At 41.2% G+C, this 19,860-nt stretch overlaps 2 protein-coding genes across 4 annotated transcripts; one reads left to right on the top strand and one right to left on the bottom strand.

Annotated features, from left to right (window-relative positions):
* Positions 1 to 3,038: 3,038 nt before the first annotated feature.
* LOC311359771 (putative N-acetyltransferase family 8 member 5) lies at positions 3,039 to 4,439 on the bottom strand (the record flags this gene model as incomplete). Its single annotated transcript, XM_084479812.1, has 2 exons — positions 3,039 to 3,763; positions 4,421 to 4,439. The coding sequence occupies 2 exons, from the start codon at positions 4,437 to 4,439 to the stop codon at positions 3,039 to 3,041; spliced, it is 744 nt and encodes a 247-aa protein (XP_084335938.1).
* Positions 4,440 to 11,013: 6,574 nt separating this feature from the next.
* Positions 11,014 to 18,450, top strand: LOC311360046 (uncharacterized protein). Of its 3 annotated transcripts, XM_084480123.1 has the most exons (5): positions 11,014 to 11,261; positions 12,836 to 12,951; positions 13,543 to 13,650; positions 13,783 to 13,878; positions 16,225 to 18,450. In XM_084480123.1, exons 2-5 carry the CDS (start codon positions 12,901 to 12,903, stop codon positions 16,291 to 16,293), a joined length of 324 nt encoding a protein of 107 aa, XP_084336249.1. In that variant the 5' UTR covers positions 11,014 to 11,261; positions 12,836 to 12,900; the 3' UTR covers positions 16,294 to 18,450. The 3 variants fall into 3 exon arrangements, 1 of the variants encoding a protein (XP_084336249.1); XR_014638347.1 differs by lacking the exon at positions 12,836 to 12,951; XR_014638348.1 differs by lacking the exon at positions 12,836 to 12,951 and having other exon boundaries at positions 13,543 to 13,878.
* The last annotated feature ends 1,410 nt before the right edge of the window (positions 18,451 to 19,860 follow it).

Here is a 19,860-nt window from a genome sequence, read left to right as displayed (position 1 = left end):
TCTCGACCATTTAGGGCCAACTTAGAGTTCGGTCTCTGTCTCTGTCTCTTTCACCTAATCTCTGTCCCTGTCTCTGTCTCTGGCTCTGTGTCTCTCTCTGTGTCTCCATCACCTAGTCTCTCTGTCTCTGTCTCTGTCTCTCTTTCTCAGTCGCTCTCTGTGTCTCACTCTCACACACACACACACACACACACACACACACACACACACACACACACACACACACACACACACTGTTCAACTTGTCTGTTCAACTTGAATAAGTTGAACAGACACAACAAATCAACCCTTGATTTGAGTTAATCCGCTGACAAATGGATTTGCAAATGTACCATCACATTTACAGATGCTGTGTGAAATGCATGCGTGAAATACATTCAAACATAAATGTTTACTTGGACAGCAAACTTGTGCAATATAGGGTAAGTGATAATATCCACTATGGATTATTTGATGGAATCAATCATGCAAATAACCAATGTACTGGGTCAGGGACTGTATGCCTGTAACCAACTGCAGCCCCATTTCAATATCCATCCTTTAAAACAAAGTCCATTCCAGTGTTCAGGCTCCAATCATAAAGTTTTCCAGTCACAATCAGAAAGCAGAACATTTTCTTGTTTTTAATCATAATGCAGAAATTTTACCTAGGCCAATTACTGTAACTCCATCACTTATTGGATGCATTTGATTAATCAAATGCAAAACAAACTGTTATAAGCCCAGAGTGTCAATGTTTCAGATATATTTAGGCCTGGCATTCTTTGAAAGGAACACAATTATTTTCAGAGAACCAAAAAGTAATTTAAAAAGTTGTCAGTTACAAATATGTAAAGCATTGCTCCCTTGTTAGAGACATTAGGAAGCAGAAAACAAATAAATACATAAACTGATAAGCCCCACATCATGGTGACAATAAAAATGACAACATCTGTGATACTTTTTAGTATTTTTTTGCATTAATTGACGCCCCCAAATCCCAACAGCCGTCTTACACTGTTGCTGTCACTCAGCCAAGAGGCATCTCCTCACTAATGAAACAATATCCCCAACATGGAGGCTTACGTTATCCTCTGCCAGCATTTAAATATAATGACACATGAGACTAGTGTTTAACAATGTACACAAATCATTTAAAACATTGCAAGACTGCAACGTCATATAAGGCAGCTTGTTTTGTCCTTCTGGCATTATCTAATAAAATCTAATTACTTTTAATGCTTTGTCCAATGCAAATTAGTTCTTTTTTAACATAAGTGGTTGGCTGTAATTGGTGGAATCCAACAGTCCTGCATTCCATTGGATGACACTGCAGAGTGTACCAGTGGTATATTCTTTTGTTCATTCTGTTCTTCGATAAAAGCTGTCATGTCTTGGCCTTGAAGCCAATAATGGACTGCACTGATATGTGCTGATTAAGTGCAGAATCTACTTTCAGTCATGTTCAAAAAAGTACAGCAAATTGACAATACTAGACCAGCTACAAATGCATAGGCTCTTTGCCTTCATTGGCAATTATTTCATATTCCATATGGCCAAGTGCTGTCTTAAACAGAGAAGTTCAATAAGACAGGGGATGTCTTTGAGAAAATCTCCCATAGTCATTGATTATGTATTCTGAAAAACAACATGTTATTCTCTAAAGAATGAATAGACCTGTAGGTGGGTGGCCATTTGTGTGTGTGAGAGAGAGAGAGAGAGAGAGAGAGAGAGAGAGAGAGAGAGAGAGAGAGAGAGAGAGAGAGAGAGAGAGAGAGAGAGAGAGAGAGAGAGAGAGAGAGAGAGAGAGAGAGAGAGAGAGAGAGAGAGATGCAAACACGCAGGCCTGCATGGGGAGACTTACAAGCCCCCTGCCATTACCTTGAGGCCTATGGTAATTTTCAAGGCAATGACAACACATCGTTGAGGCAACCAATCCACCACCTGCTGTCTGGCCACCAGCCTAATTCAGCTCTGAAACCCCCCAGCAGGGATGATCCACACCTGGACGCCCCTGATAGCGTGATGTTAAGGGGAATCCGCCATACATTACTTTTAAAAGTCGGCAGCTTTCCACCTGCCGGCCTGTGTCAGAAAAGAGTGCAGTAAGTTTGACGCGAGTGTATCGTTAGTGACCACCGGGGCAGGAGAAGGTCCTGTGTGACAACGATGACAAGACTGTTAGATGCTCTTTAAGTCCCCTCTTTCAGAGAATTACAATGTAGTGTGAGGGAATGTTGTTAAGGAAATCTGGAAGACACACACACACACACACACACACACACACACACACACACACACACATGCACTAGTGACACACACACACACACACACACACACACACACACACACACACACACACACACACACACACACACACACACACACACAAACATCATGTGTGATCCTTTGAAATAGATTGTTTTTAATAGTATTCATATTAAGTGTATTCAATGTTGTAACCTCACTCTATATTAGGTATGGATAATGTGGGTCTGTCGTTACACAAGCTGACCCATGTGGTGCTCTGAGGTCCTCATCCTCTCTCTTGTGCGCTACACACAGCTCCTTTAGCTCCAAAGAATTTTAAACCTCTCTGTGTCCCGGGTCTATTGCATTTTCCTCGGTATTTTAAGCAAAGAGTATTGTGGTCTTAAAAGTCAGCTGGCATTAATTCCTCCCAGGCAAAGGATTTCAACTATGCTCTGGAAAGAAGCTTAGGTTTTGGTGTTTCCAAATCACTCTACATCATTTTGTTATTCATATACATTTATACACTTTTTTTTGTTCTTATTTTACATTAAAAACAACAGTTGTATTGGTAATATTGCTTATGATACAAATACATGCACAGCCATTGAGCCTTCATAATTCATAAATGATCTCGGAAAACAATTCAAACGTTTGTGTTTACTCTTGCTTTTATTGGTGTGGTTGTTTGCATTGCAAGGTGCTTCCAGTACATTTAACAGAAAACGTGTGGTTAAGAAAACCAGCAACGGTGTTAACCTCACAGTGATGGCTGTGTCTCGTGTAGAGTTCCCCCTGTCCGTTCACCCCTACAACAGCTTCTCCAGTGTCAACACGTGCACTCTGGCCAGCATCGAGATCCAGCGGTTGGCGTGCGTCTCACAGTGGGACGCCGTCTGGACAAAGCCCATCTTTCGGTACATGGTGTTGGCGGCCGCCTGTGGGGAGCTGCTGTCCACCAGCAGGCGCGTGTACCCGCGGCCCTCACAGGTCTCCAGGGCCTTCAGCGCCAGCAGCGACCCCAGGCCCCTGCGCCGACAACCGTACGACACGACCATGAGGGACAACTCGCCGTAGTGCTCCTCCCCCTCCTCCTCCTCCTCTTCTCCGGTCCGGTCCTCGCCCCTTCCACCGGACCCCCCCATGTCTCCTTTCACCCCCCGCACCGCCACCACCCCCACCACCCGGGTCCGCCCTCCCACCTCCGTCTCGGCCACCCAGAGGCCGTTCCCGTCCAGGAGGCCGGCCTCGCCCCGGGCGGCCTCCAGCCGCCGCTGCAGGTAGCCCTGGTGGACCTGGTGGCAGCAGTAGTAGAGCAGGCCAGCCCAGGCCCCGCCGAACAGCAGTGCCTGCAGGTAGGAGCTGCCGCCCAGCACGTAGCCAGCCATGCACACGCTCAGCGCCACACCCACGTGGTCCGGGTAGGCCAGGCTCCGGAAGAAGGCTGGGTACACATGCTCCAGCACGCCGTTGGACAGCAGCGCCAGCACGTCACACCGGTCTGACACCTCGTAGCCCCGGATGGAGAACTGGACTGGGGGGTGAGTGGGGTAAGGGAGAGGGAGGGAGGGAGGGAGGGAGGGAGAGGGGAGGGATGGGGGAGGGAGAGGAGAGAAAGAGGGCGGGAGGGAGGGAGGGAGGGGGGGGGGAGAGTGAATGGCGGTTCAGGGAGAGAGAGGAAGTGAGGGAGTGGCGAGCGAGAGGATGGGGGAGGTTAAAGGGGGTAAGAGAGAGGGAGAGGGGGAGAAAGTTGTAGAGAGAGTCAGGGGGGGTATTATAGTTTATTAAGGCTAATCTGCCTCGTGGGACTATTACAGAATCTGGTTGTATTTTACTCTTTTTATAGTATAATTATGGTTAAAGTTGCTTCAGTTACACCTGGAAAATATAACAACACATAAACATTATACACAATACACATTGTATTGTGTATAATATGTGAACATTATACACATATATTGAATACACCTAATTATATCTAACGACTATGTACAAATCAATAATGGATGTAACAGATATTAACTTTCCACAAGAAGAATTTGCAACCCCCCGGATGCACTGCCCAATTCCCAATTGAGTAAAAGTAAGTAAAACGTATTAAAACTTGAAGTGAATTTCCCAAAGTATCATTTTAAAATATGCCTTATCTCAGCAGCTATCGTATCAAACTCTATATAAAATATTTACTTACGGTTGTTTTTCTTTTCCATGCTTTTGCCTCTTTTCCCTCGTCGTTGGTTAAGTCTAAAGCCTTCAGGACCAGTCCTCCCTCTGGCTACTTTCTCCACACTCTGAATATAGGCTACAGATTGGGATAATCACCCATTCACAGAGAGGATTACAATTAGTCTGGGCATGCTCACCTACACACTCATATATGCAGACATATATGTACACACACACACACACACACACACACACACACACACACACACACACACACACACACACACACACACACACACACACACACACACACAGTCACACTTGCACACATCTACTGTATGTAAATAGATGGCAGACTGGTGGTTTTAACCTTTGATTTACAGTTCTTTCATAAGCCATATTGTTTTACGTCTTTTCTTATTTTTAGGAGCCAGATGACTGTTGATTGCAGTATGATACAATGAATGAATGAGTCACCCAGTATTAAACAAGCTTGAGAGAGATTGTGTTTTAATTTGGCTCCCTGTTTACCAATCTATTACCATGGAAGAACAATATAACAAGGTGTATCATTCGCTCTGAATACTGATCATATTTGAGGTACACCTACACTCCGTGCTCTTCCTGGATATCTGTGCTGAGGGTGGGATTAAATAAACATTCCTAGTACACCAAACTAATTAAACAAATGTTTTGGTGGAACTGTCACAGGTATCAACTTCCATGCCCCATATCTCTATCACACGCCAGACTAGAAGACAAAAGAAGTAAAAGGAATAATGAATAATGGACAACATGTCCAATGTTTTTTCTCAGTGTCTGACTGAGGTATAATTGACTCTCATTTATTCTGCAGTGGGAGGGCCTTCACTGCTGTTTAAACAGCTTCAGGGCTCAGGAAGCTGCAGGGCTCCCTGGGAACAGGAGGGTCCACTGACTGGCAGCTTCATCTGAATGCAACAATGACTTTCAGTTTGTGAAGCTCAATGTTGGAGGGATTGTGCTCTGAAAACACATTTTTGGTATGTCAAGTGTAACAGAATCTTGTTGCACATGTAATGACATCCTATTGTAAGGCCTATGTGTTTTTCTGGAGAGCTGGAGAGCTGGTGTTAGAGCTGGGAGTAGGACTGGGGGTAGAGATGGGTGTAAATAAATGGATGTAGAATTGCCTGGTGATGGAGCTGGAGGTAAGCTGGTTGTAGAGATGGGGTAGAGAAGGTGGTGGAGCTGGTTGTAGAGATGGGGTAGAGGTGGTGGAGCAGGAGGTAGAGATGGGGTAGAGGTGGAGGAGCTGGAGGTAGAGATGGGGTAGAAAAGGTGGAGGAGCAGGAGGTAGGGCTCAACTAACAAAACAACTTTCAAAAGGAGGATGTTTTGACCCAAGGGTTTGAATGAGAATCAAAGAGAAATAAAGATTCCATCGGGTGTATGTTATTTTATACATGCAGGTAAGGATTAAAGAGAAGAAATGAGTCCAAAATAAAATAATAATGGTACACTTGAAAATGTTTTCCTTGATAATATTTTTCTTGGCTTCTTCTTTATTAAGCTAAACAGCAAGGGACAATACATAATTCAGGATACACTCAATTCATACACACTCTCTGCCACACCACTAGCTCTTTTCCTGAATTTAGATATACTTGACACTGATACAAAATTAATTTCAATAACAACATTTTATTGTAGTCATGCCCACCTGCCTGTCTGGCTGTCTGACGGTCTGCCTGTCTGTCTGTCTGTCTGTCTGTCTGTCTGTCTGTTTGCCTGCCTGTCTGTCTGTCTGCCTGTCTAAAAGCATTTGTGCTGCTGGGTTAACATCTATTTGATGTTTGATAAATCCAGAGCTATAGACAGGCCTACTGTTAATCAGAAAGGAGATTGAAACATTGCCTCGGCGTCTGCAATAAGAGACGAAAGGCCTCCTCTTCACTGTGCTGCTGTTTACTCACCACCTCTCTCCACGGCATCTGAATATAGACACATACTTAATGTATATGTATTTATGTAAACTGCTATCTCTTTTCAATTGCAACAATAACAAGTAACAAGGCAAAAATACAAGTGTGAGTGAACAAGAAAAAACACTAAATAAAACCTATCTGGATTTGTGTTAACAGCCCGTGGTGCCATAGCATCCAGGCTAAACAGTGATATTGTAGCTGAGGCTCATCACAGCTTCTCTGGGGTAAAGTTGGGGAGGCTGCAACGGCGGCAGCCTGAATCTAAACTCCATCTATCACACTTAAAACGCTGCCCACATCCGCCCGGCCACCGATATGCCAAGGGTGCTGGGGGATTAGGGTTATTGTGTTGCGGGATGAACAGTGAATAAACATTGGGTCGTTTCCACATAAGTGGTGGTTGGAATTATTCAAGGTTAATTAAAACTGACTCGTGACAGCGGATCAGAGGAATTAATGCACGTCTCTGAATAGTCACAAAGGAAAGGATGTCTCACTTCTGAACGAAGGTTGCTACTTCATGGACCAGAGAGAGGGAATGGAGAGAATGGAGTATTTTGATGGCAGACGTAGTTGCTGAAGTGGATGTGTGGAGCTATAGGAGACAGGGAGGTTCCATTAGACCTGCCCATTAACTCTAATAATGGCAGAATTTCAGCTTTAATTGAAAAGATAAACCGTTGAACCAAAACTCGGATCGATTGTCCTCTTAGTCTCTCCACCACATGCAATCAATCACTAATCATCTGGTGGTTCCACACTCCACACTGCAGAACTATTGACCTATTCCCTTTGGCTGCATCATTTAAATCATAGAAATATTAAAGTTGTAATAGGTGACTTGTCTTGGCAACTGATATCTTCATCTGAAGAGCCTTGTATGACAAATGCGCTAGTCCCTAAGTCATTATGCATCAAAACAAATTTCTTGGCGCACATTTTACACGGTTGAAAGACTTCTTTGGAATATAAAGTGAATGGGGGATTAAAAAAGTGAAAATGAAACATCCACAGTTTTACTCATTCTTATTCATCTTATTCATCTCCCTCTTGGGTGAGGCTCAGGCCATGTATATGAATGCAAGTTGGGTGGAGGGGGGGTGGGAAATAAAACATAAAAAGGTTCCATCAGTGAACAGCAGAAGTTTTCCAGATGGTCAGCCTTAATTGTAGCCTTAATATGCAGATGACAAAGCAGCTGCTTTCAGATTTTGTCAAATGTTTTATTTTTTTTGTGTTAATATTGAGGTCTCAGAGTCACAGTGTAGGTAATATGGTGCACTGGGATTCAATTTACAAGGTGCATGAGAATCAATATATATTCAACAACCTATTGTTCTGGCTGGTCTAGTATCTGGCTGGGATAGTAAATTAAAACCCTCAGCATAGTTTTATCCATATCCTCGTTTTGAGTTTTCTACTATTACCCCTTACGTTATTGCACTATACCTGCACAATCCTATTTTAATAACAGTGCTTTTGACTATTCATATTTTATTATCTTATTTTATTTATCCTTCTCTTTTTTATCTTTATTTATCTTACTTGTTGTGTAATTTATTACTCCTGTCACTTATCTTTCATTGTCTTACATGTATCTTATACTGGTAAGAGTTGAGGATGCCTATAATTCAAGCATTTTATGGCCATTGATGGCTTCTATTTATTATTCTCTAAAGGGTTCGGCTGTACTCACCTGAAAATGAGGTGAATATAATCACCTGAATAAATGGCATCAACTTAAACACAGCTGTGTATCATTAAGCTTCACAAACAGGGGATGCAGAGGATTAACATTCCTACTTATTTATACCTAGCACACTTTATATGCAGAATATTAAACTACCAGCCCAGGAAAATATGCATAGGTGTAAAATACATTTATTACACTACAAACCACGTCTATTTTGTTATTTGGACCTGTGTCATCAATCATTTAAAGACCATTTCCCAACAAGAGCCATCTGTACCAAAGCTGACACACTTTCTAGCCCACATTATGAAGATGTATAGTGTTAGTTTAAATCTTTGTTCAATGTATCAATAAAAATACATTTTCATCGTAGGGGTCAGTGATGGTCAATGACACACTTTGGTGAGGTAGGCGGTTGGTTGTATTTCAAATTCTCCCCTTTGTTTCAGTGTTGATGTAATCAAAATGTTATGATATAATGTAATAATATAATTCTTCTTATATAATACATATTACTACGCAGGTGGATAAAATTAAAATGTGTGTCATATTTGAGTGATAATAAACATGTTGTGTTACTGAGAGGATTATGGTGAGCAAAAACATTCAGCAATACCTCACAATAAAGTATTTCACTGGGTTAAACTGTGCTTGGATGATACAAAGCATTTTAGTTCAGATAATAATGCAACCTTCATGTGTGATGGTCAGTAGTGGATAGTTTCAATATAACATCAACTGTCAACAGTTAACACTGCGCCCTACATTTCTAGTTATCTTATTGTCTATATAAAGACATATCTTATATATGTAGTTTTACGTCATCTCTCATCTCATCTTCAATCCGCTTTTCCGGGGTTGGGTCGCTGGGGCAGCAGCTCCAGCAGGGGGCCCCAGACTTCCCTTTCCCGGGCGACATTGACCAGTTCTGACCTCGACCCGAGGCGTTCCCAGGCCAGTGTTGAGATATAATCTCTCCACCTAGTTCTGGGTGTTCCCCGAGGTCTCCTCCCCACGTTGTGCCTGAAACAGCTCCCTATGTAGTTTTATTCTAGTTTATTCTATGTGTATCTCTTTAATTATACTGTCCTGTACTTTCAGCACCTGGATCAAGTACTATCTTATCTTATTTTATCTTAGTAGGTCAGAGAAACAAGCTGTCGTCTGGACAGTAGTAGTCTCTGGGACAGATGGCGTAGAATTACAGATGCTGGCACCCTTAAAAGTGTTTCTTAGGGGTGGCCAGATGGGCCACTGACACCTAATACTGGTACAGTTAACATTTTGGCAATCCTGTTTAATGTTTTATGTATCTGAATATACAGGTGTTCTTAAATTATGCTAGGTTTCCTTTTCGTTAATAAGATAAATATACAGCTTTAAGGATTTCATTTATTGTGAAGAGCAAAACATTTACATGGCTTGGCTGGCTATGCATTTGTTATTTGCTTTCGAACTATTCAGAAAATTATACATTGTTAATATAAATGAATAGTGCCACATGTAAAATATCAGATAAAGGCATATAATACCAAGCATATAAGGCATATGGGACTATACATTATTTATTTAAATTAATAGCTCTAATGTAAAATGTCTGATATATGCATATTATAAGCTCTAGGCACATTATGCACATGTGAATATACATTATTGATTTAAATGACTAGTCCCTTATGTAACTTATCAGACAGGCGTATAATGCATAAATAGCATATAATGTTACTGCTTCCTGCTACACTGCACTGCTTCCTGCTACACTACACTGCTTCCTGCTAGAGAAGCTAACAGCTGCGGCTTGCGGGAAGGCGTGGCTGGACGACCAGCCCTGCCTAGAAAGGTCCAGCCCCGCCCACAATACTGTTTTAGCATACCTGTTCCGGTTGCGGTTGAGAAGAAGGAAGACTGAAAGTCCATCATGTCGGTGAGTGTTGAATGTCAAAGCCTCATTCACATGTACTGAGGAGTGAAATAAGTTTTATTGCAGATAATTGTTGTTATGAATCTGTAGGTTTATTATTACAGGTCCTGAAGCCTAAACTACAAAGTGGAGAGGACTATTAGCTGTCTACTCCACCCCCCCCCCCATCCACAACACATCAACACATACCATGACCGCTGCCTAAACAAAGCCAAATCCATTGTCAGGGATGACACCCACCCAAACCATGGACTTTTCACCCTTCGTAAAGGGTGTAAATATGTATAAGTTCTGAAAAATATGAAAAAGCAATAATAATGATTATTACTACTTAATACGTGACAAATTAGTCTATTTAAATAAAGGCTAGTCACCTCCCAAATAAAGTTGTGAAAGCACACGGTGCATGGCGTGTCTGATTTTGTTGTATTGCTCTTTACTTACCACTGCATTAATTTTGTTATTATACAGGCCAGAGGATAATCCACCAAAAATATATATTTTTAATTTTATTTATGTAGCCTAGTTAAGAGAGAGAACGGTAAATAAACTCGAAGGATTTTTACATCGGATAGCTAGTGGCGTTATTGTCATGACAACAGAGCCAGCAATAAAGTCAAGGTAAATCAACTCTTTCTACCAGTCAGACTCATCACAGGTCGCAACACTATATAACCTTTAACGTTCACCCAAAGTAACAGATCAAGTAGCCTTAATCAAGTGAATAAATTGATGAATATATAAATGAATCATTACATGCATACATGAATCACAGCGCTCTATAATAATTCCAGTGTTGGCGCCCATTGGCAATTTATTCACAATCAGTTGTGGGAAAGTGTCAGAAATATGACTGTATAACAGTTATGAATTATGTTCATTATTTAGGCTTATTATTTGTTTATTAATTTAGTTTGGCTCTCCTTAAATTCACGCTTCAAAACGCACGACTTTTACTTCTAAGGCGAGCTTTACTTTGAAGGCGAGCTGTCTCTGTTTCCGGCTCTCGACTTCCTTGTTCAAATATCATTGTACAACTTGGTTAATGAAACAAACTGACGCTTTGGCGCGCTGAATTGCTTTGCACGTTTCGGACAATGAAATTAGGCAATACCCCCTAAACTGGCCTGTTTCATTATACAACATGAACAACTGTAAATTAATTATACGAAATACACTTATGTACACGGACCGTTCGTTCTGTCGACAATCCACAACGTGCTCTCTTCTATCAGCAAGACTCACTTAAATTGAGGAATTCGTGACGTTTGAAACGCTTGGAAATGTAAGTTACTTCGATTTTTGATATTGAATTCTAGTTATCAGGTGATTTTGAATAACCTTGTTAGGTTTCATGAAATACATCTGAACTGAAGTGTTTTTGTTAGAAACTGCTTTTGCTAAGTCAGTTAGTGCTAGCATCTCAAGGACGTTGTGGTGGGCTTTAGCCAAATAACATAGTTAAAGAGTTGTTCAAAAGTTTCAGCCATGCAACCAATTATATCATTTATTTGTTCACTTAATTTGTTATTATCGTTGTGCAACCAGGACTCTCGTATCTGTTGGGAAAAACAGTCTGCCTAGTTACTTGACCAGATAAAATGAGACGGAGAGGTAATAAAGTGTCAGCACGAGGCCCTCGGATTTATTGAGTAAAGTGGCAAAGGTAATACTGATTCATAAAGCGTGAGAGATCGAATATTCTACGTCCCCTAACAGCGCTGAGGTCGTCTGGAGCTTCGCCTCCGTGGAAGTTCTGCTTCAGAAGAGCACCCCGTGATCCGGTGCATGTGAAACTTATAGTTCTTTCCTAGCCAGGTGTGTGTGGTAGACTTTGTGTGGGTTATCGAGGGTTCTCTTGTCCCTGAGCCTCCGGGTTGTGTTGTCTTTCTGTGTGATATGTGTGTCCTCGCCATCTAGCTGTGACAGAGTGTTCTCCGCAGACTGATAGGGGGGCTCGAGGGTCATCTTGACCCTCTTGAATGTGTGTTGTGTTCGTTAGGTTTGGACCCAGAGTTGACTATATTCGTAATGTAATGTGTCCGTTAGGTTATTTTTGCCCATCATATCACAGGTTGTTAGGCTAGGCTAGTTAGCTAGGCTAAAGAGTTGTTCAAAAGTTTCAACCATGCAACCAACTATATCATTCATTTGTTCACTTAATTTGTTATTATCGTTGTGCAACCAGGACTCTCGTATCGCAAGTTGTTTAATGAGAACACAATTCGGTGTTTAGCTAGGCTAGTTGCACACGTCTTTTTTATGTAGACTAGCCTAGTCAAGGCCTGCGGTTCGATGAATACTTTTCTATTAGATGTAGGTACCCAATGTGTTCGCGTTATCCATACAGCATGGCCTTTTCATGCATTTTAATTGCCCATAGATAGGCTACACCAGCGGTCCCCAACCACCGGGCCATTCAGATCTTAGCAGATCTTAGCTAGATTCCTGACCGGGCCTATGGCCGGCGGCGGAACCCCGACCGCGGAGCCCCCCGGCGGCGGAGCTAAGATCTGAATATTAGCCCCAGCTTGATGATTCGGATCTTAGATTATGGTAGGTGAAAAGTTTGGACCCCTGGGCTACACTATCCATTGGAAATTGACACCGTTTCTTGTCGGTGAGTTCGCCTTAGCACTACAGGCATCATGCACTTGGCACGTGATCAGACCACCAGCTCGGTCCTTGGAGTTGTTGGTCATAGCACATTGAGACTAGTGCCGCGGTCAGTCGACCGCCTATTTATTTTTGTTCTCCAAACGGCTCACTGTAAGTTCACCTCCGCACAAGTCTGTGCGCTGTGCGCGCCCTGCTGGTTAATCTGCTATCCTCTTTCTTCCCCCCCCCCCCGCCTTCAAGTCGAGTATTTCAGGCCAACTGGTAAAGGAGTGTCACGGCTTTCAAACACACAAACCATAAAGCCTATGGACGCCTCAGGACGGACTAGTCAACGCGCTGCGGCATCACTCGGGCAGGTTGTAGTGTGTGTGTGTGTGTGTGTGTGTGTGTGTGTGTGTGTGTGTGTGTGTGTGTGTGTGTGTGTGTGTGTGTGTGTGTGTGTGTGTGTGTGTGTGTGTGTGTGTGTGTGTGTGTGTGTGTGTGTGTGTGTGTGTGTGTGCGCGCGCGATTTCAAAGTAACAAACTCAAAGCCGATGCATGCGTCCAAAACTATTCGTTCAAAACCAAATAAACAACACAAACAGCGTCCCTTATTCGCTTTAAATACTTTACCGCGCCGTATTAATTCCCAAGTTTTGAAAGAAAAAAAAAATATTTGAAGCGAATAAGCGACGCTGTTTTTGATTTTTTTTTTTTTGATTTGGTTTTGAATTAAGTTTTGGATGCATGCATCGGCTTTGAGTTTTTGTTTGTCACTTTGAAATCGCATATGCTCGCAATACACACACGCACGTTCATTCACGCAAGCAGGCACCCACTACAACCTGGAGAGGCTGTAAATGCTTTTAAAAATGATAATGGCTATAGACAATTTTTGACCGGTTACAAATTCTCCCAATTTACTTACTATTCCTCTGTACATATTTGTTTTTTCCTGCATTTTACAGATTTGTGAGGAGTTTTTCTGTATTACAAACAAAGATCTACTCGGAACATTCAGAGCTGCAGAGTTTGGCAAGGACCTGAAGGAGATACTGAGAAAGCTTGATGATGAGGTGTGTGCACAGTACAGTACCAAACAATACTTTTGCCCAGATGAAATTCAATCTGTTGAATTACAATTAGTCTTGCTATTATTAGAGCTATTTCTATTTTCTATTTTTCTATTTTTTCTTTTTTTCTTTGAGACCACCAACATCGCCAGACACGGCAAGGAAGCAGCCATGAAAGGACTTCCTGTGTTCCTACGTGAAGATCCTAATCTATTTTTCAAGCAGTGTCTTGTAAGTATTAATGGTCATTAATATAAATTTTACAAGCATAGAGATACAATTGTAAAATGAAGATACTGTAATTGAAAATGCTACACAAGTAGAAAATCTGAAAGTTTATTTCTGTTTCGCCCTCGGACTGCTTGAGAGAGGGAAGGGAAGTTAATTGCCTGTCTTATATAAAAGCTTATTGGTTGTGAAGTGAGTCCCTCTAGCGCATTTGACAGGGGTTTTAGATTATACCATGAGGAAGATGCTGCTTTGATATACAGGTTGTTGTCGGCAAATGTTAGACCGAGGCTACCTGCTTTGGCTAGAACTAGGGGGCTAGATCACAGCCATATCACTCACCACCTGTCAGGTCATTCTTTTGATACTAGTGATTAGGTCTAGGCCTCTACAGGCTACAAGCTATTATTTTTCTTACAGTCTGAGTCAAATGTTCTGGGCCATATAACTACAAGGGTGATATACTCTTCTACATTGGGTTGGAACCATTTCCTTGGTTTTGTGGACATTGCAGGTTATGCTGGTGAGCTGGCACGCATCTCACAGGGGTGAATTATACCATAGATTATAGATAGATAGATTATACCATGAGGGAAGATGCTTTTATTGAGCTGGCTCCTCTCTGGTCTTTTATCTGTTTAAATGTGCGCTATGCATGATGGTGGAAGTTCAGTTTGTATTATTTGTTTAAATTTCTTGGTTGATGCTTTTGCCCAACAGAACGTAGAGTAGGTTTAAAGTTTAGGATCACTTTGAATTTTCTTGTTTTCAATGGAAACACACATGAGTTATCCTGCATAGGAAATATTGGAGACCAAATCCTGTCTTTATTCATTTTTTCCAGATTCATATGGTGGTCTTATCATGGTAAACTAGCTCATTGTCAGGTGTTTAACAGCGACACACACTCGGAGACAGTAAAGAAAGACGGGTCCTAGCTGCTACGTGCGTTTGATGTGCTCTCACCGTTCTCATGCACACAATTGTTTTTTTAATACATAAATTAAAGGCTTGCGGTTTGTCCACGATGCGGCCTATATGTGGGAAATTATGGTAGTGTAGTTTACATAGTTTTCATAGTTATCAGCCTACGTGCTGCTGAGAAGACCAGAGGTTTTTTTACAACACCCTCAGGGGTCGCATAGCTATTGGATCATGAGGAGATATTAGCTGAATGCTAGGAAATGTTATTTGTTTAAAGGTCCCATGGCATGCTATTTTATGGATGCTTTAATAAAGGTGTTAGTGGGCCCCTAATACAGTATTTGAAGACGTTCAAGAAACTCAGCCTTGGTGCAGAGACAGAGTTACAGCCACTACGAGCCAGTCCCACAATGAGCTCTCCACAAATGTGCTGGTTTTTAGAGGCGGGTCAAGGTGGAGGGTGGGAGTGTGGCCCTGAGCAGCTTGTGGCCACGGTACCATGCGCTAGTGTTTACAGTGGAACACTGAACACTCCGGGTGCTCCGGTGGGAGTCCTGGAGCTCTGTATCTAAATTAAAACTGCGCACAGTGATGAACGGGACCTCGTACCGGCTTGCGGCCGCGTCACGTGCCGTCGTAACATGTGGGCTGGCAAGATGTGCACATGTTAGGACCGCACGTGACGCAGCCGCAAGCCGGTACGAGGTCCCGTTCATCACTGCGCGCAGTTTTAAAAAAGCGCAGTTTTAAAAATGTTCGCGAATTTATGTAATCTGTAGAAGCAGATGAGATAAATTCCCTAGGAGGAGTTTGTTGAAATACAATTAGGGCGAAAATTCCATTCAAAGCGGCCAACTTTGACGGCACGCCACGGACACGCCCTTCGTTTTCATATTGTGGGTTAATTTGCCCTAAATTCAAGCTTTCTGCCCGAGTTCATCTCCATCAGAAAATAGTTCCTATAGTAAAAGCGCCTTGTTCCTACTGCGCAAGTGAAACAATGTAACAGTTGAACGTTGTTATGGAAACTAGGCTCATGAAAGTAGTTTCAGCTAGTTAGCGTAGCGATACTTTCTGTAATTAGGCACATTATTTTTGTCCGTTCTTTCACCAGGCATTTAAACACACTCTAGAATGGGAATTGACCAATCGGAGTGCTTACTTAAACTTGTGTGTTATTGAATACCACATTAAGTCAGCTTTACAAATTTTCTAATTTTTCCCATGGACAGCACCAGATAGGCTTGAATGACGGGGATATGGATCAGTATACACCGGAATGGTCCTTCAACAACAAAGCTAAAATGACAGACAACTTCATATTGGATATGACAATCCAATTTGAGATGCCTGGCTCCCTACAAGACATGTAGTATGTGATGTGAGTTTGAATTGAAAATCATATTTCTTAATGTCCTCAAACAGGAAACTGATCCAGATGACGTGGCTGCCAAGGGAGTCACTGTGGGAATTCTGTATGTCCTGTGTGGCTGAAGCCTCATCCCCCAAGATCCAAAACATCGCACTCATCTTAGAGGAATCCATAGTAGTAAAGGACCTTCCGGATACTCCCATGGCCTACCTTCTCGGCCTCCTTTATGCACTCAATATTTCCTATCCGGAGGACCTTAAGTACACCTTTGAAACACGTGTTCCTGGATAATGGCCCAAAATGCTCTGTGTGCGATCTCTAAAGAAAAAGCTTTGTCTTGTCTAAACGTTGCAAAAAGAAAAGTGAAATAAAGAAACAGGTTTTCCCTCTTGGAGTCAGCTCTGATTAGCAGCTGTGAAATTTGACAAGTTCACATAATTGTTTTGTGTTGTGTTCTCAGACTAATTGCTGGTTAATAACTCAAAAGTTTGTAAAATGTGTGTTACACCCATTTGTAAGTTATGTAGTTATTGCTAATAAGGCAATGTGAAATTTGACATTGATTTATTTTATTTATATTTTTCTACATTGCTACATTGATTGTTCTAGCAAAATGTTAATGCAGAATGTATTTTCAAGTTAGACCTGTGAAGCCATACGTGTCAAGACAGCTGTGAATGACATGTTATGTGAATTTTAACAGAACTTTTTCATGTTAATTCTCTTGATGCCCATAGTCATCTCTGACCAGCAGCTGGCAAACTAATGTTTTAAGTGTTTATCACACATTTTATTGTCTTAAATTGTATTTTAGATGCATCTGAGCAGGGATTATTGTTCTAGCATAAGTGTAACTGCAGAATGTTTTTCAAGTTATACCTGAATATTTGGCCATATTGTTGAATTTGAAATTCACACTTTGATCAATGACTAGCAGCTGTGAATGACATGTCATGTGAAATTTAACACTGAACCTTTTCATGTTAATTCTCTTGATGCCCATAGTCACCTCTGACCAGCAGCTGGCAAACTAATGTTTTAAGTGTTTATCAAGTGAAGAATGGGGAGAGCGCACCCTAGGGCTGAGAAGTTCCAAAAGTATTTTAAAAGCCGAAACAACAATTACAGGACACATAAACAAGGAAAAGTTTCGGGTCTAGCCCTTCATCCGTGTTCCTTGTACGTGATGCGTCACAGGGCGCAGCGGCCTTTTATAGGCTCGCCTGCCAATCACCCAATCACCCCAAGACACATGAGTGTGTTTGGGGTCACAGTGTATCCAAATCACCAAAGTTACACCACAGGTACTATAATATCACGATTATATACAAACATGTACAGGAGATATAACATTTGTATACAGAAACAGTCACATTTTAATAGTGATACCATATTTAAATTTAAATTAAAAAAAAAATATATATAAAACAAGAATATTTAGAGAAAGGTACACATCACCCTTATCAAAAGCAATATCATCATAGCACATTAGGTTATCTTGCGTCCATGTTGGCCTAGTCCATTATTCAACCAACTATTCTAATGACAACAGTTACAGCGAACATGTTAAGGTAAATTCATCATTGATACCTCATAGACTGTCTCCTAAGACCAGTTCAGACCAAAGATTCGCGACGCAACGAGACTCTTTTGGGACGTCGCAGGGGAAAAGTTGCAGCAGTGTGAACTGGTCGTCGCAAGGCGGCTGATGCCGTTGCAAGGAGTCCCCAAAGATTGAACATGTCAAATCGCCAGGTCCAGTTTTAGAACTCAACGATGTGGCTATTTCTCTTAAGCCAATCAGGACAGAGCACAACAATTTAGGCTTATTAAGTACAAGTTGTAGATGCTAACGGTATTATCTTTGGTTTTGCACCGCACTTATTTAACATGCCCTGCAAATGTATAAATCAGTGTTCGAATTACGTGGGAGCCAGAGGGAACCGAGCTCCAAAAAGGCAAAGTCAAAAAGCTGAGGGGTCTCATATCTGAAGGTGTCTGCCATATTTGGCATTGTAATTTCATCTTAAACAACACTCATCCATCCCCGTGCAGTCTCTTACCATTAAAGATGTTTGATTAAAATATAGGCTAGCCTACTATACGTCACGTAGACTCATTTCACGGATTCCTGTGAGACCGGGTTGCCTTAATTACATCGGTCGCATTTGTCAGGTGAAAACTAAATGTCAAGGGAAAGAGGCGGTGGTTGAAAATAGTATTTCGATCGCTTATTAAGTTCACTCGTGGCGTGTAATGGTTTATTCGTTTCCCTGTATAATTTCCTTAATTTAGAAGACAGTTAAAAAATAATAATAAAAAAATAATGATTAAAAAAATGATATGAAAAAAAAAATATCTAAAAAAAATTTCTAAAAATTTTTTTTATGAAAAAAAAAATTAGATTAAAAAAAAAATTATGAAAAAAAAAAATTATATAAAAAAAATTATATAAAATTTTTTTTATAAATTAAAAAAATAATTAAAAAAAATTGGGCCTGCGCACAAATAATTTTTTTTGGACTTGCGCGTGCATCTTTTTTTTGGACATGCGCACGCGCATCTTTTTTTGGACCTGCGCGCGCATCTTTTTTTGGACATGTGCGCGCAGGTCCAAAAAAAGATGCGCGTGCCATGTCCAAAAAAAGATGCGCGTGCGCATGTCTAAAAAAAAGATGCGCGCGCAGGTCCAAAAAAAGATGCGCATGCGCATGTCCAAAAAAAAGATGCGTGCGCAGGTCCAAAAAAAATGATGCGCGCGCAGGTCCAAAAAAAAACATTTGTGCGCAGGTTTTTTAATTTATAATTATTTTTTATATATTTTTTTTTATATAATTTTTTTTTCATATATATATATTTTTTCATAATTTTTTTTTCATAATTTTTTTTATATCTTTTTTTAATAAAAAAAAATTTTTTCATATATTTTTTTTCATATCTTTTTAAAATCAGTTTTTATATATATTTATATATATTTTTATAATTATTATTATTTTTTTTATTTAATAATAGGTAAGACCGCACAGGGATGGATAATGAGCGTTGTTTAAGATGAAATTACAATGCCAAATATGGCAGACAACTTCAGATATATGAGAGACCCCCTCAGTTTTTTTGACTTTGTTGCCTTTTTGGGAGCTTGGTTCCCTCTGGCTCCCACGTAATTCGATTTATACATTTCAGAGCTGCCAACTTGCACGGTTTCATCGTGTGACACACGTTTTTGCCTGCTTACACACGCCACACATCCAATTTCTCACGGCCAAAAAAACAAAAAACACGCGTCCCTCCGTCCCCCCCCGTCAACAATCACGATCGCCCCCCACCCCCACAGTCAACATTTACACCCGCGGACCCTGCTATAAGGTAGGCCTATGCATTACAAGATTCTACAGAATCTCACGCCAGTAATGTAATGCATTACTGAACTGGTCGTAGGAGACCATTCGGGAACCATGCCTATGTAGGTAAACAAATGATACGTCTAAACGTAGGAGTCTTTGTAGCGCGTTAAGATTGGATGTTATCGGGAAACCGGGCCCAAAGCTCTTCTGACTGCGCAGATTCCACAAGATGGATCATATCTGAAGCTGACTGGTTCCACGTTGCTTAGCAAAGTAAACATTCGTTGAAAAACACACAACATAAAGCATGTCAAATGTAAGTAACATAATTAATATACCTTTCCC

This window comes from Micromesistius poutassou, assembly GCF_964030765.1.
Source record: "Micromesistius poutassou genome assembly, chromosome: 15".
In the NCBI taxonomy this organism is placed as follows: Eukaryota; Metazoa; Chordata; class Actinopteri; order Gadiformes; family Gadidae; genus Micromesistius; species Micromesistius poutassou.
This window is presented reverse-complemented; position numbering and strand designations above follow the sequence as displayed.

Excerpts from the sequence above, each read along its gene's own strand:
- LOC311360046 (XM_084480123.1), top strand. The coding sequence starts at position 12,901 with ATGGACGCCTCAGGACGGACTAGTCAACGCGCTGCGGCATCACTCGGG. Across the intron at positions 12,952-13,542 it reads CTGCGGCATCACTCGGGCAG|ATTTGTGAGGAGTTTTTCTG; the intron begins GTTGTAGTGTGT and ends TGCATTTTACAG. Across the intron at positions 13,879-16,224 it reads TATTTTTCAAGCAGTGTCTT|GAAACTGATCCAGATGACGT; the intron begins GTAAGTATTAAT and ends GTCCTCAAACAG.